A 25,374-nucleotide genomic window follows, 5' to 3' on the forward strand; every position below is an offset into this window, starting at 1 on the left:
CACACACACACACACACACACACACACACACACACACACACACACACCATGTAGATCTAGCATTTGAGCCATCAGTTGGAGCACTCCAGATGGCTGTATAAACTCATGTGTATGTAGCCGCAAGCATCAAAAAAAAAGAGGAAGGCCATGATGCCCTGCTCCAAGCTGCAGCCCCTACCCTATATCCTTTAGTAGTCTGAAGCCACCTGTGGCCTGTGATAATCTCTTGGGTCTAAGTGTTTATCTGAACCCAAGAAGGCCCCCCCTGGATGTTTGCTGCCACATGTAATACAGATATCATTTCAGTTTAATGATTTCCATTTCTTCCACCACCAAACTCTTTAACATAGTTACCAACAGGGAAAAGGAGTAGCACATTTGTTCCATCTAGTCACCCTCTGGTGGCCTCGCTCATAAGCAGTAAAATGGCTAAAAGGGGCAAAGGGAAAAGAAAACGTGGAAAACACAAATTAATAAATTCACAAAAACTGAGTTGACTGTTTCCTCAGGCAGGAGAAGTGAGTAGAACCTTAGATGAATATGTCATGCTTCCTTCACTATGCCTTCAAGAGGCCTATCCTACAGGATTAAATGCAAAAGTCCCAACTCACATCTCTGCTGGAAATGTGCAAGTGTGCTCATTACTCAGAGCCAAGATAAAGGATAAATCTTTATGAGTACCGTAAGTGTGAGTCATCAAAAATAGGAAACACATGTAGGACATATACACAGTAATAGTACCAAGCCAGGGAAAGTGTTTAGGAAATGCGTATAAGAACACATGGCAAAAAGAGGACTAAAAATTACCCTTGTACACTGCTCCAAAAACATCAAAAAAAAAACCTCACAGCAAATCAGAGGTCCATATCATTCCGGTCTCTAATAAACATAGGTCATTTCCCTACTTGGAAATAGGCTTATTTTTAAATGCAAAAAGGAGGAGAACTGAATCAAGAAAAAGTAACTTGGAGTAGGCTTTGAAAGATTTTATGAATTGGGAAATTTGAACAGCTTCCAACTAAAACACTGGGAATTAGATATTATCGGCATTAAAACTGAACAAAAAAGATCTTTTCAGAGAAATACTTGTGCACAATGGTAAGATTACCATTTCACTGAGATTCTCACTATCTTAACAACCAGGGGTGATAAGGGAAAAAAGGGTGGAATCTTCAACCCATATGAAGGTAGGAAACAAAAGAAACAGCAACACATGCACTAACAACATACAAAGAGCAATAAAGGGCCAGCAGCAAAGCCTCTAAAGGCCTCTCGGCTCAGCAGAAAGAGTTCACACTGGGGAACACGCGCCCTCTGGTCAGCTGCACCAGATGACAAGCTGGGGGGTGTTCAGAGTAGAAGGCAGGGTAATTGGCCCCCAAAAGTCCTCTGGGGCAGATGACGGAGGCAAAATGCCCACGCATGACTCCACTGGAAATTAAGCTCTTCAGTCGCCTTGGATTTTGGAAGACCCCCAAATCTGAGACTCAGCATGGCAAGCAAAGGAGACATATGTCTCACACCAAGGCCTGCATGTCCGTGTCCAGATGGACCCTGGGCTCCCTTAGACTTCAGCTTTCTCCTTTATCTTCAGAAACTACTCTCTCCCAAGGAAAGCCTTGCCTACATGTCTATCTACTTGAGGCTGAGAGGAGTAAGAGAGAAATGTGGAGGAGTAAGAGAGAAATGTGTAAAGTATTGTTTTTAACTTCATTAAGGTTTAAATTTACCAAAGACTTCAAGAAAAGTCAAGGTTCTTTAGGAGCTATTCTGAGGTAGGAATCTCATAAAACTTCCACCTCACAAAACATCCAACCGTAGACCAGAAAAGACAACAGGAGCATGACTAGAGCTGAGAAGTGCGACACCTCATTTTCCTCTGCCTCTCACTTCTCAGTCCTCTCAGCAGCTGCCATATCTCTTTATTCCTTTCTCCCAAGGCACCTGCATATGCACTTACATCCCTAGGAGTGAGGCCTTGTGGGGGGCTCACCTCTTAAGATATGAACGCAGCTTCCCTTTAAATCAGTGCATAGGTGCTAGGCACACGAAACCTACAGCCACATCACCAACTCGCTGTGCAAATTCAAAAAGAATCAGATGCGTGTACACCTGTATCAACAAATAAAGATTAAACTTTAATGTGCACAGTGTGGTATTTGGGCTCTAGGCAAGTATTAGGCTATTACAGTGATCCTGAATCCTATAGCTTGCTCTCCTTGCTTATCGTTAGACCCAGTAACACCTAATCTAGTCTCTCTAACTTCAAAAGAAGCCAAATCTTACCTGCAATTTGCCTCTTCCACCAAGGGATGTAAAAATTCTAGATCTAGTCAAAGGACTCTGTAGTTCAGGTGGAAAATGCCGTAAATATAAAGTACTATTGTATATCCAGTGATAAACCATAATGGAAAAGAATATGAAAAAGAATGTATGTATAGGGCTTCCCTGGTGGCGCAGTGGTTAAGAATCTGCCTGCCAGTGCAAGGGACACAGGTTCGAGCCCTGGCCGGGGAAGATCCCACATGCCACGGAGCAACTAAGCTCGCGCTCCACAACTACAAAGCCTGAGCTCTAGAGCCCACAAGCCACAACTACTGAGCCCACGTGCCACAGCTACTGAAGCCTGCACGCCTAGCGCCTGTGTTCCTCAACAAGAGAAGCCACCGCAATGAGAAGCCCGCGCACTGCAACGAAGAGTAGCCCCCGCTCGCCGCAACTAGAGAAAGCCCTCACACAGCAACAAAGACCCAGCGCAGCCAAAAGTAAATTAATTAATTAATTAATTTTTTAAAAATGTATGTATATGTATAAACTGAATCACTTTACTGTACAGTAGAAATTATCACAACATTGTAAGTCAACTATACTTCAATAAAATAAATCTTAAAAAAAATAAATAAATAAAGCACTATTGTAGGGTGTCCTGGACTAGAACCCAGATAATGCCTGACGATTGGGGGCAAAGAACAGTCCCCAGAAGTCAAAAGTACAGCCATTTCACCTGAGTTTTAGCATTCTAACTCAGGAGTGCACGCAGAGCAAAATCCCATCAGAATACTAGCAAATGGCACTAAACTAACGAAAGACAATTGATTTCTTTAAAATTAACCTCATTCTTATGAGTTTAAAAGGGCTATCTAGTACCTGGGTGTTGATGTTTTAGTATTTCAGACAAGGCCAAGGAGCTTCAGGGAAAGGGCTATTTCAATTAACCACCCGTCTAGCTGAGGTGCCTGGGCAGCCTGGAAAGGAAAGCACAGAGCACACAACTGCAATGGAAGCCAAAGCAGCAGGTCTTCCAAACAAATTCAGATTCCTGTATCTTTAAGACCAGACCCTCATAAATGGATTGCTTCTGCTGGACACCATGCTTTAAATAAACAGACTCTTCTGGCCGACACACAACTTCCTGTAGGGTTCTGGTGGGTAAAGCTTGAAAAGGCTGCCAAATCCAATGACCAGCAACTTCAGAGCTGACTTAGAAAACAAGCTACAAAGACTTGAGTCCAGAGTAAACAAAGGAAAAAGCCACATTAAACAGGGAACAAATTACTATACAGGCAGGGATATTTTAAGTGCTTTTTTTGAGCAAAAAAACAAAATAAAAAAATCAAGTTATTAAGAATTTAATGATACAGCGTAGAGTAAAATGTCCTCTTTCAATTGGAGGAATCAGTTTAATTAATTCCAGCAACATTAAGAATTGGCCAGGAATCACCGCCTACATCATGAGGACAGATTGTTCTCAATGGCCCAACTTCAAACCAGGCTCAACTCAAATGAGCTACCCAAGGGAGTAGCATGGAGTCAAAAGCCATTTATAGCTTTTACCCATCTGAGGGAAAGGACTAACTAGTGTACTAGCAGAGGACTAAAATCCATAAGAGTAAAGAAAAATGTGGGACTTCCCTGGTGGGCCAGTGGCTAAGACTCCACGTTCCCAATGCAGGGGGCACGGGTTCAATCCCTGGGCAGGGAACTAGTTTCCACATGCTGCAACTAAGAGTTCACATGGTGCAACTAAAGATCCCGTGTGTGGCAACTAAGACCCAACACAGCCAAATAAATAAATAAATATTTAAAATAAAGAAAACTGTAACAAAAACTCAGAAACGGGCTGACACAGAGATCTGGAGAATATACAGTAAATTGCAGTAGCATGAGATTTAATTAGAAAAAATAAATCAAAGCCATAATACAAAGTGGAGGACACCTGCTCAGCTATAGCAGTCAAGGGGGACTGGGGACAAAACACCAAGTCCACTGATATAATGAAATCAAATAAAAGTACACTGTGGAAAAGGGGAAGAGCTTAAGAAGACTTACAGTGATACTTTAACGTCCTCGGCACTATGCAAAAGCCCAATATTACAATGCAAAAGAGTCCAACTTGGCTCCTGGCCTTAAGAAGTCCACTCACCAGCTGACTGCGCAAGATTAACACAGGTGATTCAGCAGCGAATAATACAAGAAAACATATAATCCCATACTCTGCAGAAGCTCAGACTGGAAGGGGAGAGGGGAGGAATTCAGAGCAACATTTAGAAAAGAGGGAAATGGAGGCAGAAAAAGGAATCAGGAAAGGGTGTGCTGAAGAGTTAAGACTTAACGCGTGGGCTTCAAACATGGCCAGGATTGAGAGAATTAAGAAAGAAGTTCAGGTGGAATTAAGAAAAAGCTGTGGGGCAGTAGATTCAGCTGAAAGGTCAGGGGTGAGGCTCAGGAATCTGCACTTAAGCATTTCCAAGGGATTCAGATGCAGGGGGTTCACGTCCCACACACACTTGGGGAAACACTGATCCACAGGATTAAGTCCAAATCCTTACCTGTTCAGCCTTTCCAGCCTCATCTTCCACTCCCAGGCCCCAGCTCGCCCCCATCACTGTTCCCATCACTGCCCCATCCTCTATTCCAGGGGTTGGCAAGCTTTATCTGCAAGTAGCCAGACTAAATATTTTGGGCTTTGTTAGTCTTGTTACCCTACTCAAGTCTTCTACTGTCATGAGGAAGGGGCCACAGACAATACATAAACAAATGGGCATGGCTATGTGCCAATAAAACTTTATTTACACCCCCCCAAAAAAACCCTTTATTTACAAAAACAAGCATCAGACTGATGAATGGATAAGCAAGATGTGGTACAGCCATACAACAGAATACTGTTCAGGAATAAAAAGGAATGACATAACTAATACACGCTACAGCATGGATGAATCTCAAATGCATTACGTTAAGTGAGATACCCAGTCATAAAAGTCACCCATATTGTGTGGTTCCATTTATAAAAAATCTCCAGAATTTCAGATCTATAAAGAAAGTAGATTAATGGTTGCCTAGGGCAGGGGTGGGAGCAACGGGACTGGGGAATGACTGCTAATGGGTACCAAGTTTGGGAGTGCTGAAAATGTTCTAAAGTTAGATTGTGGTGGTAGTTGCACAAGTCTATAAAATACACTGAAAACCGTTGACTTGTATGCTTTAAACAGGTGAACTTTATGGTATGTAAATTACATACATACAAAAACGGGCAACAGGCAGGATTTGGCCCAAAGGCCATAGTTTGCCACTCCCTGATCTGTACATCAGCCACACCATGTACAAGGAAGAACTTTCCTCCACACATGGTTTTGCTCTTCCCTCTGTGCATGTTGAAGCCTCCCTTCCCTTCTGCCCAGTAACTTCTACTTGACTGTCAAGCCCCTCATCAAATGCTCTCTTCTGGATCCTTCCCTCCCCTGCAGATAGAGTTACCACTCCCTCTGTTGGGCTCCTGCAAACTTCTGTTAATTTTATAACAAATAATGGTCATATTATTTGTCACACTGTATTAAACTTATTCTCCCTCCACCCCCAATAAGTGCTGAAGATATAAAGATGAGTAGGAGTCCAGCAGAGTGTCTACCTAGCATACAGTAGGTTCTCAATGAATAATTCATTGAATAAGTCTGTAAAGGAATGGACAAATGAATCAATTATAGGAGTATTATTTAGAGAAAATCAGTTTTATGAAGTGGTCCACAAGCTGAACCAAAAGAGCCAGTGCCTAACGCTGGAGGCACCAGTCCCAGGATACTGGTTAAGGAGCTGCAGGTAAGTGGAGAGGAGCGTAGAAATTCGGGAAATTCCAGAGGACTGTCAATAAAACTTGGTGACTGACCAAATATAAGGTTTGAGTGAATGGTTCAAAAGTGCCCAGACAGATGGTAGCAGTGCCATTGATGGGACGGGGAAGTTGTACTGGTAAACCAGCATGGGGGTAAGGAGAAGACCGGCTTAGAAAGGTCCTTAGAGTCAATTTTAGACATAAGAAAAGAGCTAGTGTTTGATTGTTTATTGTATGCCAGGCACACATGCCAGCCCTAAGGGGGCCACAGAGACATCTCTCAATCCTCAGTGAACCCCCTAAAAAACTACTATCATCTCCATTTTACAGATGAGGCAACTGGGGCTCAGACAATTAAGTAACTCCCCCAGAGTCACACGCTTGGGAAGTGACAGGGCTGAAGTCAGCCCTCTATCTGACACCAGGTAGAAGCACACTGATAGCCACTCCTCCACAGCACAGCTCAGGCACCTGGGAGCTTGAGGTAAGACATGAGAGGCAGGGAGCTTTGGAGACCCTGGAGAGAGTTTTGGGAGTTGCTGGCATGGAGGTGACAATCCAGATCCAGAGAACAAACAAGCCACCTCAGGGAGAGTAGACAGGGGAAAACAAGGGCCAAGGACTGCACTTCAGTCAAGACCCCTGAGAAGGAAGAAAGACCAGTTGGGAAAGAAACAGAAAAACTAGGCGGTAGAAAGAACTCTGAGATAGGAGTCAGGGTCCCCGGGGTCCAGTCCAGCACTGGCACCGATTCTTGTTTGACGGTGAATAAGTCATCGCTTCACCCCCTGGCTCTACAAGGTGGTTAGGACTAGGTTGTCTCGAGGGCACCTCTCCAGTCCCAGCATCCTATGAGTTGGGTCAAAAGGGCATCTCCAGAGACTAGTTCAGGAGAGCAGAAGTCAGGTTGCAGAGAGGAAAGAAGGGAAAGGCAGGACACACAGATTCACTCCTTCAAGGTGTGGGATAGGCGAGGAAAAGAGAAACAAGATAGTACAGAGAGGCGATCAGCAGGGCCAAGTTCACGCATGGCCTCTTCACTGTGGGAGAAAGGAAAAGTAAAATAATTAAACATGTGTCTAATTTTCACAGAATATTTAGAAAACACAGTGAGGAGTGGGACTCTTGAAAGTAATAAATTCTTCTGCAGAATTTGGGCATTTAAATCAGAGGTATTAGCAAGTAAATTGACATTCTCAAATAAAATGTCAAGGTAGCAAATCAGCAATGGAAACAAGAAAATACAAGCTGGATATCTGGGTACTCTGCAACACAAACTGGGCCTTTGCCCAATCGGCACATCAGGGTCTCAGATTTGCACACCCGCTCCTTACTTTGGTCTGTTGCTTTCTTAAAATACTCTCCGAAAAGTCACATTTTCAAATGTGGAGGGTGCTCCTAGAAAATGTTAGAAACATTTTCTAATGACAGTTTTGGGAAATTATACAGTCTTTTAAAAGTCAAGAGAAGTTACCATGGCAACAACAGTATGGGTCAGGGTTGTAACCCTAACCTCCATAAAGACAAACACCACACTGGTTGGAAAATGCTACTGCTGGACAAATTTTAGAAGGAGTCAAGGCAGCCTCTCCTCCAGACTGGGGAAGAGGCAATAACGAGAGAGGCTCTTTCAGTGTGTCAGCTCCCAGCCAGCAAAGAACATAACTGGCATTACCTCATGCTAAAATGGCAGAGTCCAGCCAGGCTCAGTCCTCCTGTGGGACAGGGGGCATGCTTTCCCAGGGCAACGTTACTGTGATACATGGCAAAGTTGAAGCCACATGGCTAACCAGCGTATTGGTAGGAACGTTATAACTTCTTCGCTTCCTCTTGTGTCCTAATTTGTTTGCTATATCTCGATGTTTACTATTATCGCTCTGATTTCTGCTTTCACTTTTTTCTAAGATTCCAAGACTGGGTTTTTGGAGAGTTCTCATTTGAAAGTTAGCTGTAGCTTCAGATTGAACATCTTGCCCCAACGTGTTAGAAACCATCAATGACTGGCGTAGCCAGTTCTACCCGGCCTGCATTGCCTTCCGTGGAAACAGCAGCCGGAGGTCTAGCGGCCTGGCTAGCCCCACCCCACGGCCTGACTGCTCCTCTGTCCAGTCCGAGCCTGGCACCTTCATACTGCGCAGCAGGTTGCCATCATTTAACCTGCACGGAGTATCTTCAAGTGAAGTGGCAACTCGTTTTAAATCATGTGACTGTCCTATTCATTTAGGGCCTCCAATCCTATGTAAGAGCCAGGTTCAGCGGCCTTTCAAGTTAATGAAATAATTTCCAGAACAACAGTCAAACGAGTGGGGGAAGGGAGGAGGAGGGGAGAGAGGGAAAGAGGAAGGGAGAGAGGAGAGAAGAAAGGGAGAGGGAGAGGGAAGAGGAGAGAGAGAAAGAAAAAGGGAAAGAGAGAGAAAGAGAGATGAATGCCTTTAGAGAAACGTGACCCTCGTTGTCGGTGTAACTTTCTCATAAATCTGCTGTAGGTCTGTGACAAAACGGCCAGTTCAAAGATAACCTTACCTGTCAGCCTGGGGTGATTTCCAAAACAACTTCCATTTAAACAAACACCAGACAGTGTTTACACATGGAAGGTGTTTGTTTAGTAACTGAATTTCATCAGTATATAGTGTCTGTGTGTGAGGAGTTTACTGTGACGCTTGCTTACTAGCACACACTGCACACAAGATCTCTGAAATATAAATAGCCTTGAGTTTGTTTGAGGTTTTTTCCCCAGCATATACACAGGACTAGCACTGGAAAGTCATTCATGAATAACAGCAGAGGGGAAAATGTCCCGGATAAGAGAAGGAAGGTAACTAGTGTGCTAGTGTTCATTTGGTATTCCTGCTCTCATGTGTATGCTCTCCAAAAAACAAGTCTTGAAATTTTTTATCAGTCCTTTTAGTTGTGATGGGTAAAGATAAGACACACACCCATTCCCCCTACCCCTGCACTGTTCCATTATATTTTTAATAACTGAGGGGAAGGGGAACAAAAAGAGAGAAGTTGTCAACTTACTAATATTGTGGAAATGGGAAAGACGACAGATAGATAGATAGGTAAGTAGGTAGGTAGTAGGGCTCTCCAAAATGTTTAATCCCTGAACTGCAAGATTCCTCAAAGTAAGCAAAAAAGATGTCAGGGGCTTCCCTGGTGGCGCAGTGGTTGAGAGTCCGCCTGCCGATGCAGGGGACATGGGTTCGTGCCCCAGTCCAGGAAGAACCCACATGCCGCAGAGTGGCTGGGCCCGTGGGCCATGGCCACTAAGCCTGCGCGTCTGGAGCCTGTGCTCCGCAACGGGAGGGGCCGCAACAGTGAGAGGCCCACGTACCGCAAAAAAAAAAAGATGTCAAATCAGATTGGCAAAGTCCACACACTGAAGGTCCTGCGTTTCACGCATAGCAGGAAGAGTCCCTTAATGTGTTTGTTCTCCCTTGTCACACAATTCAAGCAAGTTTGGTTACAAGTCATGGATTACTAGCAGAAGACAGGTGAGTTACTTTTTGTGGAGGCAGCTGAAAGCTTTATTTGGGGTGGCGGTGGGGGGAGGAAAATGATCAACTGTGAAAAACAGATGGGAGGTGACATTTAGTGTAGGATTAACAACCACATAGAGTGCAAGGGCTCCTGAGCTGAGTCCTGCATTTTATAATTACTGACACTTGACGTGATAATCTTCTAAGTCAGAAAGGAACAAAGAGACAATGCCACACAAAAAATCACCCTCATTACTGCCCCAAAGCCACAAGGAAGGGAACGAAAAGGAACTCTGAGCATCAGAAAGAGCTATCACGAGCCTATGCAGGAAACCCAAACCTTCGGTGAGAGATCTGCTGCCTCGTGGAACAGGTTGAGCCAAGTGAGACAGGGTGGCAGGTTTCATAGCTGAGAGCAAGGTCAGAGCTAAAGGTGAAAGGGAAGTGGACTGACGTGTGGGAAAACCTTGGACTGTAGAGTCACACACGGGCTCAGAGGTGGGCTGCGTGCCCCAGGGTCTGCCGTGAAACCTCCCTAGGCCTCCCTCCCTTTCCAGCCGACAGTGAGGATGGGTGGCGACGGCACAGGTGCCGGGCAGGCGGCTAGCCCACAGCTGGTACTTCACCACCACTGTGGTCACTGTTACTGTTATTTGGGGCCTACGGGAGCTGTTAAGAGGCAAGCAGAACCGTTAGCATTAGGCTGTGTTTTCTTCCTTCTCTTTCTCCCAACTGTGGTCTGTCCCGCCCTCAAACAGAACCAGGGAAGGAACAATTGTACGCCACAGTCCTCAGGGAAGGCACCAAGGGAAAGTAACTTGGACTCACATGTGTGATTAACCGCATATCCCACGCGGCCCTGCCTGCCAAGAAGCCTGCCAAATTTCAAACCCAGTCGTACCCACCACAGAACGCATATGGCTAGCAAACTGCACTTCCCTTTTGTCCTCATTTTGCTTTTCTGCTTACATTCTTGGTATGTCTATTGTTGTAAGCCCATCCCAAATCCCTTTTTGGAATGAAGCAGAGAATAAGTAAATACATACAAGAATGGATGGTTCTGAGCTTTCTGAAGGGTGAGGATAAAGTTATTAAACCTGGCCCCTTTCCCATGACCATGGATCCTCCCAGATCCTCACTCCACCCCTACAGCCAGTCGCTGGCTTGGCACGCCCATTAACAGTCGCTTCTTCAATGTCAAAACAAATACATAAATTTAAACGTCCATAGCTGTTATACACATACGTACTGCTAACTAAGGGCTTTTCATAATAAGCGAGCAGTTAGATAGACGGGAAATAGAAAAGAAGCATCGCCCGGAAAAAGCAGGTCACAATAAAAATTAGAGGATCGGAAACAAAATTGTTGCCATTCCAGCAACTAATGAACGTATGTTACTGTAAACAAGCCTCTGGTGGTGCTACAGCCCTTCTCAGGAATCAGGAAACACCCAGAGGGACTGAACTCAGGGGTATGGGCAGGGGATGGAGCGGTAGTCAGAACAGAGTAGGGGCAGGAAGTGAGGGAGGGGCGGGACATTTTACCTTGAAGTTAAAGGGCACAGGCAGCTGGTTTTCACAGGGTGAAGCCGATGACATCTCCCCACTTACTCTAAAAGACAAAGTTGGTCTCTCAGGGCTGTTTACCCTCTTCTGCCCTCCTCTGTCGCCAAAGAGTCTTTTTCCAGTTTCCGGTTCACTTCCAGGACTGTTGTTTCCAAAACCAATGATTACACATGAGAGGTGTGGTCTCAGATGAAAAATACAACTACAGGTCTGTGCTGTCCTGATGAGAACCCAGCAGGGAAGCCAATGGCAAAACCATGCTTTGCCACAGGGGGCTTTGTATACATGATTGTATCAAGTATGTTTCTGATACAAATTCTCTGCTGGCCTATAAAATTGTTTGTCTAATTAAGTATAACTGTTTCCCCAAATCTTGTCAACCTGCTGAGGTTATGACTTCCAGGTGTAGGCTCTGTCACCTCCGCCACACAGGAAAGGCAGCAGCCTCTCCTCAGCTGAGGAAGCTTCAGGCGCCCGGGAGGTAGGAATTTAGTAAAATGTTAGAGAAGGGATGATTTATAACAGATCTTAATGCTAATCCTGTACCAAAACAAGCCGGTCGGGGCGGGGAGTGGGGATAGGGTTGATTTAGTAATTCCCTCACATTTAAGGAGGACATCATGAAAAACAACGACTTCGGTCATAAGAGTCAAAGTAATTATGGCTTGGAGCCAGTAGGGCATTCTTTTCTAATGTATAAGCAACAACATTTATCATTTCATCTTGAAAAATATTTGCCCTTAATATTTCGTAGAGACATGCACAAAGGCTGCCTCTGGTCCTCCCACTATTACCTCCAGAACGGACTGGCTGTGATTTTTAGCACAGACCATATCTAATAGCATATCTATAAAAATCAAGTTATCCATTGAGAATATCAGAAAGAGTTGAATGGGTTTAGGTTGGAAGAGGAAGCAATCCTAGTTTTAAAAAAAAAAAGTGGATATAGTTAAGGTAAATTTTATGGGTAATTAATATACCGACAGGTTGCATTCATTTTTTAACAGCTTTACTGAGATAAAATCCACATGCCATAAAATTCACCCATTAAAAGTACAACTCAATGGGTTTTGGTTAGTCACATGTATTGACATTTACCAATGGTATTTACTAGATTCATATTCAATTGTGGAACCATCATTACAATTTAATTTTAGAACATTTCTGTCCCCCCAAAAGAAACACTGTACTCATAAAGTCAGCCCCCACGTCTCTCTTTTGCTCTTCAGCCCTAAACAACCACCAGTTTACTTTCTATCTCTATAAATTTGTCTACTCCGGACAGCACGTGGATTCTGTGCCTGACTTCTTTCACTCAGCGTAACGTCTTCAAGGTTCATCCATGTTGCAGCACGTATCAGTATTTCATTCCTTTTTATTGCTGAATAACATTCCATTGTATGGATATATGTACCACATTTCATTTATCCATTCATCAGCTGATGGGCATTCAGGTTGTTCCCACTTTTTAGCTATTATGAATAATGCTGCTGTGAACAATCGTGGACAAGTTTTTATGTGGACGTATGTTTTCCTTTCTCTTGCGTATACACGTAGGTGTGGAACTGCTGGGTCATACAGTTCGAATGATTTTAAAAAGCTGTTGGCATGGCTGCAGTCCTGTATCTCCAGAGTCACATGTGAAGAACATGAGAGATACTTAATTGTTCAGGTTTTTAAACAAGATTTAGAGACTATCCCCCGTAGGCCCACTTTCTTTACCTCTTCACTGAACGTACGACGTCCCTTGACGCCAACTAATTTTCCGTATCTTCAGTAGAGCCATGTCTATTTTGATCTAACATAGTCAATATAAGTGTGGGAGAGCTCTGCTGTCATTCCTTGAGGTATTCTTCTTTTGCTTCAGTCGTCTTATGTGAATCTATTTTCAGAATCAACAACAGTACCGCACAATTTAGCACGCAGAATTTCTGCCGCTTCTGTAATCGCTCGGACTTGCTTTTCTTTCTTGGTTCTTCTGAGAGAGCATATATAATATGAGTAATTATTGCCGCTAAAGAATTGCTGGAGTCAGCAAGGCTTCATAGGAACTGCACTTCCTCCTCCCTTCCTTTCCCTCCCACCCAAATTCTCCCCCATAAGTTAAGAATTAAAGACGCATTACTGGGATAAAGAAATCCAACCTGAAATATGTGTTGCAGCAACAATGGCAAGCAACCAAGAGTATTAATGATAATTTCCAATGTAGCTGGAAAGGTTAGATGATTTGTCTTTGAAATGAGCCAACTCTGCACACTTTCACAAGATTAAAATCAGTTTGCTTTTCCTTCTGCACACCTCACCTCTCCTATTCCTACCCACCCCCCCACCCCCAAAAAGAAGAGTGGTTGAGGCACATAAACAAACAGTTCCGGAAATTAACTTTCCTGACCAGAAGAAAGCTCGAAGATAAATTCTGCTCTATATTAGTTTTTCTACACTTCACTGTGATCATGGTTTATTGTGGTTTCTCTCTTCCTGAAGAGCTAATAACTGAGTGATAACATTTCTGACACAGAAGCTTAGAAACAGAAAGAATGACAACTGTGTGTTATCTTAAAAGAAGCAGGGGGACCATTATCCACAACCCAGGTCATTTCTGAGCCACAAGAAAGAGGAGACCATTTCTCTCTTATGGTAATGACCTTGGGCAAGTGAGTTACCATTGTGCCTGTCACCTGTAAATTGAGGGTAGTAATAGGACTTCATGGAATAAGTGTACGAGTGCTTCAAACAGGGCTGAGGATAGAGGAAATACTGAGTCACTATGAGCTTGGGTCATCATCACCACCACCAAGACCACCACAGTCTTCAAGAAGCTGCCTGCATAACATAAGGAGCTACCCACCCCCAGTGCTTTCATGCACATACAAGGTACTGCCATCCTTATTCCAGAGTGTTTCTGTTTCCTCTGACTCATCCTGCAGGAGCAATAGGTCCACAAGACAAAACAAAGAAAGATGAAAGACAGGGCACAGGAGAAGTTGAGGAAGACATTTTACAATAACAGAGAAATGGCACCTTATTTTGTTTTTTCACAACCATGTTTTAAAAATGAAATTCTTAAGAACATTCTTTCCACTATGAGGCAGGGAGGGGGACCAGGAAAGTTGAAAAGCTGAAAAATCTCTCTAGAGCGAAGTCTTAGAATTGCCCAGTCCAGAGAGCAATCCTTCTGGATTAAATGAAATCCTTCTCTGTCTCTTGAGTGTACTTTGTGTCCTCCTCCCCACTTACGTTCATACATGAGCATCCTCGTTAAACCCAGAAAGGAAGAAAAGGACTCTTCATCCAGGAAAATGTCTTTACAAATTCCTAGGGGCAGTGGGTAGAAAGCTGGCACCTGCGCCTACCTCTCTCTGTGGCTGGCTGGGCCCCTGGTCGGCAGTGCGGAGGTTCAGGACGTGCACCTCCTGGGGCAGCCCCACCGTCCCCCTGCTGGCACATCCCGACAAGACGGTGAAGCTCTCCATCAAGGCCTGGACCGGATGGGAGGCATTGACAGGCGACAGTTCACACTGGGTGCTGGGCTCTGGACCTGCAGAGGGAATCACAAACATGAACCCCTCAGAATCCGCAATTAATTGTGCCATGATTAAATTAATTGTTCTGAATATACAAGTCACTGCCAACCCACCAGAGGTGCCTTTCCAGGTGAGTTGTTTCCAGAACTAAATGGCAAAAAAGCTAGTCTATTCTTGTAAAATCCCAATCTCTTAAACTCCTTTTGGATACTTTTGATGTGTATTTGATTAAATTCCCTTTTAGACACACAAGCCACGAATGTATTCCTCTGGATGGAGGAAAGTTCCCATTTGACATGTGTTCAATTCTTCCTTCCCCTCTTAGAAGAAAACCAGAGATAAATAGAATAAGTTGTGGAAAGCCCCAATGATATTATGCATAAATATTAGACACCTAAAATTGCACCCAAAAAGGTATAAGATGCAGATTCTACCTTTCGAAATGCTTCCCCTTCTTAGGGAAAGCAAAACAATCTTAAGAACATACAAAAGCAAGATGCAATGAGCAGAGGCAACTGGGGCCAGAGCTGTACAGCAAAGTTTGAGAGAGGTCAGAAAGATCCTCCCAAGAGAGGCAGGATACGAGCAGAGCCTCAGACAGAAAAAGTAGAACCCTGGGCATGCCTGGCTCCTGCTTCCTCATTCTCCCTTCCTCTAAGCAATCAGAACTTAAATCTGAAATCCATCCTTTCCTCCCCGTCTCTACTTCCTGCAGCACTCACTGTCTCCGTCCCTAGACAACTACAGATCTTCCTGAAAGGAGCCTCTGGTCTCAAGCTCTCCGAGCTTCCTTCCATACACACGAGGTTCACCTAACCCAGGGTGGTCCTCAACTGAATGGTTATTCCAGATGCAAAGACCTGCCCCGCCCAGCCCTGCAGTTACGTCCCGTCCCTTGAGAACTGCTGGTCTGTGCTCCTTCACCTGGAACACGAAGGCCTTTCTTGATCTAGCCCCTTCCTAGCTCTCCAGCCTAAGCCCTCCGCCTCCAGGAACCCCACGTGGCTTAAATGTCTCGAAACATACCATGATGTTTCTCACTCTATGTCTTTATTCAAGCTTGTTTCCTTTTCCCAAATTCCTCGTCCGCTCTACTTCCACCCCCAAAACAAACATCCCAAGCTGAGGAAGGTGCACTTCCTCTGTGCTCCCATAATTCCTCTGCCTGTCTCGGCTGTTTCATTTTCTACACTGTAACCACCAGTGTATATGTCCGTCTTTGCCAGCCCAGTGGGACCTCCCTGACAGCTGTGGGTTACTCTCTTTGTATCCTCAGCACCCATCACAGTGTCTCACGTGTAGGAAATGCCCAAAACATATTTATTAAATGAATCATTGAGCTTAAAGAAAACACTGCCCCCTCTCTGATCAGTGATTAGGGCCCCATTCTGGGGACTTGGATTTGGCTATATGCAGCTAATAACGGGAAACAGATTGCTACAGTGGTGTGACATACATTAGCTGAACTGATAGGGAAGGACATCCAGAAATCAAAGGGACTCAGCGATACTTAAACCTCACATACCTCTGTAAGCTTGGTGTTGTCCTCAATTAGCTGAGGGGACTGGGACTTGGAACATACAGCATCCTAAACCCCGACCTTCCAAATGGAACCCGATAAAAGACCTGAATGCACTCCAAGTAGTTCTTCCTGACTTCTACATAATAAAAATACTCTCCGGAATTAGCCCCAGTCTAAAATGCAAATACAGTTCAAACCAGACAATCCTGTATCCCCACTTGCTGTGCTATATGCAGATACCCCACCTGGTGTGCAAGTCTATTTCAGAACTCACGGAAATTATCTAAGTTGATAACAGTTATCAACTGTTATCTGAAATGAAGTATGTACCTTCTCAAATAATCACTGCCACCCTCCGTATTGCTCTCCTGCGCCCGGCTGCTTTCTGAGAAACAGAGGTGGTAAAGGAAGATGTCACGGCAGCAAAGTCAGGAGGTACTGGACGCAGGATTCCCTGAATTCCCCAAGCACGGCAAGCAGGATGAGCAGGTGCCCCCACCCACTCCTCCTGCCCGCACCAGTCACAGTGAGATATCTCACAGCCCAGAGCTCCAGAAGAAGTCTCCTACTCCTACACCGGGCTCTGGGCTCTAGACCTGCAGAGGAAATTGACCCTGGCGACTTGCTGTGGCTATTGCTACCAACACTAAGAAACCCTTCTGAATTGGTTTCACAGCCTCCTGCCATGAATTTCCCATTATCACAAATTAAGCACAAATAAAAATACTTTTCAGTTCCATTTTTGTATGTACAAAGCTCTGACTGGACTATAGTTCCACCTAAAACACATCTGCAAAAGGTTTGCAATCTGCTTGACTTGCCCTCCTCCTTACATACCACCATCACCCATTAGGGTCTTAAGTCACCACACCACTCATCTCCACACTGGGCGAGAGCAAAACTCACTGGCAACAAACCAGAGGATAAGGTCTTACCCAAAGGTGGAGGGAATCAGAGAGGGGATGCCCCCAGCACCGAAAATGGGCACTCTTTGCCTTAAGAGTGTCTGTTCTCTGTCCTACCAGAATCTAAGATGGGGCAGACCCCCACTTTATGGGCTGCAGCTCCAGCCATGTGTTATACAAGTCAGTCCAAGGTCGAAAAAAAAAGAGAAAGCAATGTACAAGGCTCACTCTGATCAAGTGACGGAAGAGCTGCACTTTACAGAGACCCACTGGGGTCAATGTTTAAATATGCTCGGTATAGAGTGTCCCTGACCGTCAGACACACTAGAGTAGTGCTGGCTGTTGAGGTGCCTTGATGAATTTTTTGTCCTCCAAGTTTAAAAAAGAAAAAAGTTCAACATATGATTAATACATCCTGAAGCCAAAAAGCCCCAGAAAGGAAGGAAAGAAGGAAGGAACCGAGGGAGGGAGGGAGGAAGGAAGGGGTGGGGGGGAGAGAGAGAGAGAAAGAAAGAAAGGAGGAAAGAAAGAAAGAAAGGAAAGAAAGAAAGAAAGAGAGAAAGAAAGAAATAAAGAAAACGGAAAGAAGGGAGGAAGGGAGGGAGGGGAAGGGAAGGAAAGGAAGGAAAGGAAAAGGAAAAAAACAGGAACTATCTACCCCATCCTCCAAGGGTATATAAGACATGGTGCCTTCAACAGTTCAACACACAATGTCAGTCTGGTCTAGTAAGTAAGTAAAGAAAGTAAGCAAGTAAGTAATAAGTAAGTAAGTAAATAAATAGCTCCCATTAAGTGCTCACTAGAGGCTGGGCAGTGCTACGTGCTATACATCCTTTCAATACCACCATAAGGAGGTCGTATTATCCTCATTGTAAAGAACAGGAAAGTGAGTTCAATGAACGTAAGTAACCCTTCTAAGCTTGCCCCAGTCGCTCAAGGCCTCAGACTCAGACCTGCCTCCAGGGCTAGTATCTCTGTAAAGTGAAAGTTTTCATTAAAAAATGTTGGGCCCAGAACAAAATAATGCCATTTGCAGCAACATGGATGGACCTAGAGATTGTCATACTGAGTGAAGTAAGTCAGACAGAGAAAGACAAATATCGTATCACTTATATCACTTATATATGGAATCTAAAAAAAAAAAAAAAAAAGGCACAAATGAACTTATTTACAAAACAGAAATAGTCACAGATGTAGAAAACAAAATTATGGTTACCAGGGAGAAGGGGGGGATAAATTGGGAAATTGGGATTGACATATACATACTACGATATATAAAATAGATAACTAATAAGGACCTACTATAAAGCACAGAGAACTCTACTCAATAGTCTGTAATGACGTATATGGGAAAATAATCTAAAGGAGAGTGGATATATGTATATGTATATGAATAAACGATTCGCTCTGCTGTACAGCAGAAACTAACACAACACTGTAAAGCAACTATACTCCAAAAAAAAAAAAAAAATGTTAGGCCCAGATGGGCTCACTGGTGAATTCTACTGAACATTTCAGGAAGAAATTATACCAATTCTTTACAATCTCTTTCAGAAGATAACAGCGGAACAAATACTTCCTAACTCATTCTAACTCATTACCCTAATACCAGAGCTAGACATTGCAAGAAAACTACAGACCAATATCTCTTGCGAACATAGGTGCAAAAATTCTCAACAAAATATTAGCAAATCGAATCCAACAATGTATACAAGGAATTATACGCCACAATCAACTGGGGTTTATCCTAGGTATGCAACATTTGAAAATCAATTAATATAATCTATCTCGCTAACTGGCTAAAGAAGAAAAATCACATGATCGTATCAATAGAAGCATAAAAAGCGTTTTACAAAATCTAACAGTCATTCATGATTAAAAAATCTCAGCAAATTAGAAACAGATGGGAACTTCTATTCTAAAGAACGTGTACAAAAAATCTCACAGCTAATGTACTTAATGGTGAGAAACTAAAAGCTTTCTCACTAAGATCAAGATCACTAAGATCAACAAGACAAGGACATCCCCTCTCTTAACTCCTTTTCAACATTGTACTGGAAGTTCTAGCTAATGCTTGCAGCTAGGTATGGCCGTGTGATGAAATTCTGGCTAATAATATGTAACCAGAGGTGACACATGCAATTTCTAAGAAGTTTCTTAAGAAAGGAAGGAGTTGTGTTCTTCTGCCCTTTCCTCCTTCCTGCTGGTTGGAATACAGATGTGATGAACAGAGCTAAAGCAGCCATTTTAGGCCATAAGATGGAAGCAACATGCTGAGTCAGGTAAAGCAATAAGACAGAAGTTGCCTGGGTCATGATGAACATGGAGCTGCTGAATTAGCTCTGAACTGTTTTTTGTTTTTCTTTTTTTTAATATGAAACACACGTAACTTTTCTCTTATTCAAGCCAATATTGTTTTGAGTTTTCTGACACTTACAGCTTGACCTGCCTTCATTAATATACAGGCTTTATTTTACTTCAACCTTCTTCCCACCAGGACCTGCACATACAAGGTTTCTTTCAGCAACACTTTCCCTACCATTCCTATCCCTTTCCTCTGCCTTGGTGTGATGAACTCCTACTCAGATCTCTCAAGGAAGCTTCTCTTACCTCTTTTACAACATTAGATATACATTTTTCATACTCTCTATTTCTCTTCACTGCACTTCATGTGGTTATACTTATATAATTATTTGTGCAATTATTTGTTTAACGTCTGCATACACCCAAAGACTACAAATACCGCAAAAGAAAGGAACCCAATCATTCTGTTTTTTGCTGTATCCCTCAGCCCAGCATAATGTCTGGCACACAGTGTGCACTCAAATATTAATGACGGAAGGGAGTAAGAGAGGAAAAGGGAAAGAACAATGAGGTGATCCATGTGCAAAGGATTTCATACCAATAGGAGACTTTATCTTAGAGTTCTTCCTTCGACTCTTTACCTAGTAGCCAAAGCTTCAATCTTATGGTAAAGCGAAAAAAATCGATCATGAGCTGGAGCAGGTGACGTTTTTGGTTGCTAAGAATCAAGTCTTCATCAGGGCTTCCCTACCCTCAAATGTCACAGAAGGCAGGAAATGCAAACCTGTTTTTGTCCTCTCATGCCAAACACGGTCTGGCAATATCCTTCTCTCCAGGTGGCATAACAATCCTCCCTCTCCCATAGCACAGCACACCCCCAGCCTCATCCTGCCACCCCCTGGGTCAGCCCCCAGGCCCTCCTGCCCCTCTCCTGCAGCCACGGCCTGCCTCCAGAAACTGGTCTCCCATCCTTCCCTACCGGCCTCACGGTGGTGTCTACAACGGGCTGCCCACACAATGTCAGATCCAACTCCAGTTAGAAGAGCTTCCACCCGGGAAGAGTTGATCCCCTCCCCAGGCTCTACCACACAAGCCTGAAATAGGCAGGTGGCCGTGATTCTCACATGACCACCACAGGGCCCAAGTACAGTACCTCACAGTCACAAAGGCTCCGAAACCAGGAAAACATGCTCCGAAACCCGACCTGACTCATGTCCTCCTCACTTTTGGGACCTGTGAGCTCTGCTAGTGTAGGCTCTCACTGACAGCCTCAGAGGGCTGGGAGCTTCTCTTGTGGCCACTGCTAGAAACCCACAGCCCTTCCTCCCCTGAGCAATCTCTCCCCCACACTCCAGAGGCAAGTGAGCACATGCTCTGGCGATGATGCTGAGTGGCACAGCAAAAGCTACTTTACCACAGTAAGAATCAACAGGGCACAGATGACGGCGGAAAGAAATGCTGGCTGAGGGACTTCCCTGGTGGTGCAGTGGTTAAGAATCCGCCTGCCAATACATGGGACATGGGTGTGAGCCCTGGTCCGGGAAGATCCCACATGCCGCGGAGGAACTAAGCCCGTGCGTCACAACTACTGAGCCTGCGCTCTAGAGCCCGTGCTCCGCAACAAGAGAAGCCACTGCAGTGAGAAGCCCGCGCATCGCAATGAAGAGTAGCCCCCGCTTGCCACAACTAGAGAAAAGCCCACACGCAGCAATGAAGACCCAACGCAGCCAAAAAAAAAAAAAAAAAAAAAAAAGAAATGCTGGCTGAAAGCAACAATATTCATAAGCAACACTCCTGTTAACCTTGCACTGTACTTTATAATTAAAAAGCATTTTATAGAAATTCTGTAAAGTGGGTAGAACAGGTATTATTCCCACTATAAGTAAATTGCTACGAGCCACAGAGCTGGGTGAATATTTCAGTAAAGTGCTTCCTGACAGTAACACACCCCCAGAGGTGTTCCTCACTGTTGCCTCCCAATCTGGATATTTCTGTTTATTCCAGACATCTAGTACATGGCCTGTCCAGAATTCTTTGGGGGTAATTCCCAAAAGAACCCAACTTAAGTCAGACTCTGTTTTTCCTGCTCAGTACACCCTCCTTGGCCACCAGGACAGACACACAGCCCCTATTCATCTACAAGATGCTACTTCTATTGAGCAAAAACGTTTACTGCCCTGAAGGCAGCACAAATTCAAGTAAACCCTGTGGTGAGAAACTCACCAGGTGGCCCTGAGCAAGTGGCCTCCTTCAGCAAGCAGGGCCCTCTGTTCAGCAGCTGGGCCACCTGGAGGAACACTGTGAAGCATATGGTGGGACCCCTGTGATAAGCGAGGGTTTAATTCTTCATGAAAACAGTTATCGTGCACCTTCTCTGAGCTACATGCTGTGTACATACTGTTTCTAATCCTCGTAACACCACTGTAAAGATTGTGCTAAAACTCCCACTTTACAGTGGTGGAAACTGAGCCTCAGAGAGGTTAAGCAACTCACCAAAGGTCACATACCATCAGTAAGTGGCAGGGTGGGATTCGAATCTGGGGTCTCTCAGACTCCAGATCCAAGTTCTTCCCATGACAAGGCACTGCCTGCTTCTACCCTGCACTCTCCACTCCTTCACCTCAGGACTTGATGAACAGGCCAATGCCTTAGCCAAACACAGACATTAATTCATGTCTAATAAAATAAAATATAATAAAATAAACTGCTTGGTTCACACTTGCAACCTTTTGGTTGACTTAAAAGACTTCATAAATTTAATGAGAAAGCACAAGCTCATTTCTCATTTTACCAACTGTCTTCCTCTTTCTCACTAATGCCTGCTTATCTGCACACATGGGAAATGTTCCTAAGGCCTGGCTATAACACGAATGTCTAACTTCCCAGTTCCACTTAAAGAAAAAAATGTAAACGGACTCACCCTTTCATTATATCCTTGAGCTGCAACATAGCATTCCAGTCTCAGTTACAGAACCCCACATCCCCACTGGCTGTAGGCCAGCCCTCAGACTTGACAAAATGCAGACAAAGCATTTGGGAACAGATGCATTTGCTGCACACACATTAAATTTAATCTGTCCCCAAAGAAATTAATATCACACCTCATGCAACACAGAGAAAAATATTGGGGGTTGGGGAGGGGGAGAGTTATTGTTTAGGGGAAGGTATAGTAAGTCATTTTCACATTTAATAAATGGGATCCTTAAGCATTCTAAACACCAATGCATACCAAGTTGACACAAACATCTGGTACCTATTCCACATAATTTCCAGCACACTGATTCCCCATATCGCCCAGAGTACTAATGAGGAGCGTGTGTTCAGCTGTAATAAAAGTGGTAAAGATGCAGAGGGAATCAAGGGGTAACATTATAGCCTGGGACCAAGACACTTCAGTGGGGAGATTTTATTCCAACAACACCATTGGTTAATAAGGGTTTCTGTTATTGTCCCACAGGGACTTCCGCAATGCTGTCAGCTGCGAAGAGGGACAAACTTCCACAGACTGTGGGCCTGGCACCGCAGGATCTACTCTGCCCCTGAGCTGAAAATCCCTTCTACCTCCACAGGATGCAAGAATCTGTAAGAAAGGACACCCAGGGTGATTTCTCAGCCAATAGCACAGCCTGGCTCTAACTGAGCTTTATGAGAGGGAATGTGACAGGCATCAGGATATGATGCGAAAACAAAGTTCCAGGAAAAAGCACCTGGAAGGCCCCAAGCCCATGCAGTGTACACAACATATGTTCGTGTTTATACCATCTTACATTACAACTCACTGGAGCTACGGCTCCTTGGGGATGGAGCTGTGGAATGCACCACCTTTAAAATCCAAAGGGGGACCTTCTACCGCAGCTCCCACCTGGGTTTTTCAACAATAAAACCTGGCTTACGGCTGAACCTTATCCTTGATAAGAAAAAGACAGGCAGAAGAGTGTATATACAACGTTCTAAAACCTGCACTGTGGATTTCTCAGGAAAAAACAGCCAGATTTTTTTTTTTAAAACAGAACAATTCCTTAAGCATATCTTATCATAGTTTCATTCATTCTCCAAGTGAATATCTAAATCCAAACCTTTCTCTTGACAAACCAACCCTCTTCCAAGAAGTCAACCGCCAACTTCTTGGGCCAAAAGCCAGTGCATAGCTGCATATTGTTGTGTTGAAATCATGGTGCAACCATGTTGAAGAACTTCCTGTGTTCAAGTTGTGTCTTTAAATGTTCAAAGGGAAACAGTGGGCAGAGCTTCTTTAAGAATCTAAATTCTCCAAGTGTTGGGAAGTGCCAAGCTATAAAGGCACTCTACTCTTCCATCTAAGCAAGATACCACTATACAACGGAAAAGTATCAGAGGGGATTTACGCAACTCTGTGAGGATGTGGGGTTGTTTTTTGTTTTTGTTTTTGTTTTTGCGGTAAGCGGGCCTCTCACTGCTGTGGCCTCTCCCGTTGCGGAGCACAGGCTCCGGACGCGCAGGCTCAGCGGCCATGGCTCACAGGCATAGCCGCTCCGCGGCATGTGGGATCTTCCCAGACCGGGGCACGTACCCGTGTCCCCTGCATTGGCAGGCGGACGCTCAACCACTGCACCACCAGGGAAGCGCTGTGGGGTTGTTTTGTTTCATTTTTTTTTATAACCTGAAGAGAAAAGGTAGCAGAAGGAGCACGCCCCAGAAGTCACCACTGGGCATTGCAAGAGAAGAGTCCTTGTATTGGAGACATACTGGTACAGGAGGAGCACTGGACCAGGAGATCCAAGAACTGCATTCTAATTCCAGGTCTGCCAACTATTAGTTGTTTGACCTTGTCTTTAAGATTCCCATAATCTCTCTTTCTCTTACTTTATGACAGGCTCGACTCATAGATCAAATGAAATCCTATACATGCAAATACTTTACAAATTTCATTTACTATTAGAGACATAAAGCCCCCTGGGGGGGAGAAATAAATGAATGAAAATATTTTCTCCAATTGAAAAAATGTTTTCTTTATGAGCCTTCAGAATGATTAATAAAATATCTAAGATGTTCTCATACTACTCCCTAGCCATTACTCCCCAAAAATTATTTCTAAGAATTGCCCTGGGAAGGATTAAAATAAAACTATGTTCAGTATTAGGGTAAAAATTCCTATTCTCTGAGCACAATCTGGAAGTACAACTCCCAAAGGTGAGAACAGACCATGTTTCTGCCTCCAGGGAATTCCCACAATCTAGAAAGACAGTAATCTGGCACCATCTTGGTCAACTTTCTCATCATTTACTTTCCATCAATAAGATGGTGCACTTGTTCCTGTTTTTTTGACAAGTCTAAAGGAAGCTGGGAATGAAGGGAAAACCAGCTACAGAATTCATTTGTGAGGAGATTAGAACTTATGGAATGTTACTGCCTAAATGGTTCAGCACAGGGACCAAGAACAAATCTGAAGATTTGGAGGATGGAAGAAAATGAAATCTGTTTTCTCGTACTGTGTTTTTGAGATACACAAAATAGGGTTTTTTAAGTATACTTCTTTATTAAAAGGAAAATAATTGATCTGGAGTCAAAATATTAAATTCAGTTTAGGTACATAACCAATAAAAATTATAATTTAATTCCTACTAATGCAACATTTTATGGTAAAGTGAAACTTGCAGGGCTGGAAAGCCACTCCTCATTAACCCTGAGGGATAACGTCACCAAATTTGTCTCTCAGACCTCGACTTGTACTTAAGATAGTCGCTAAACTAATTTTCTTTCCTTTTGTTTTCTTTTCTCTTTTTTACCTCTAGTAAACTGGTGTCTGATAAGAAAGAAAAAACTGGGAGAAAACAGGTAAGGACATGCACAGAAACACAGAGGTATAACACGCTGCAACAAGCATTCTCGGGGACTGGTGAGCCCTTGGTTAGGGCTGGGGTGCAGTGTCTGGGTAAGTGGCAAGACAAGAAGCTGTAAGTGGGGGAGTGGTCAGAAAGGACGGAAGGGGA

General features: G+C 44.0%; 1 protein-coding gene across 16 annotated transcripts in view; it reads right to left on the reverse strand.

Annotated features, from left to right (window-relative positions):
* Window positions 1-25,374, reverse strand: part of TGFBR3 (transforming growth factor beta receptor 3) — a 205,532-nt gene that overhangs the window by 100,279 nt on the left and 79,879 nt on the right. For 15 of the 16 annotated variants that reach the window (XR_003434347.1, XR_003434346.1, XM_027114314.1 and 12 more), the window contains exon 3: window positions 14,504-14,688. Coding sequence is in view for 14 of the 16 variants with exons in the window: in XM_027114314.1 (XP_026970115.1) it covers window positions 14,504-14,688 (185 nt within the window). In the remaining 2 variants the exon portion in view is untranslated. Of the gene's footprint in view, window positions 1-14,503; window positions 14,689-20,558; window positions 20,752-25,374 lie in introns of those variants that run through there. The other variant, XM_027114316.1, reaches the window with a different exon arrangement.

Source organism: Aethalodelphis obliquidens, unplaced genomic scaffold (genome assembly GCF_003676395.1).
Source record: "Aethalodelphis obliquidens isolate GAN/ISIS:26980383/991018 unplaced genomic scaffold, ASM367639v1 scaffold13, whole genome shotgun sequence".
NCBI lineage: Eukaryota > Metazoa > Chordata > Mammalia > Artiodactyla > Delphinidae > Aethalodelphis > Aethalodelphis obliquidens.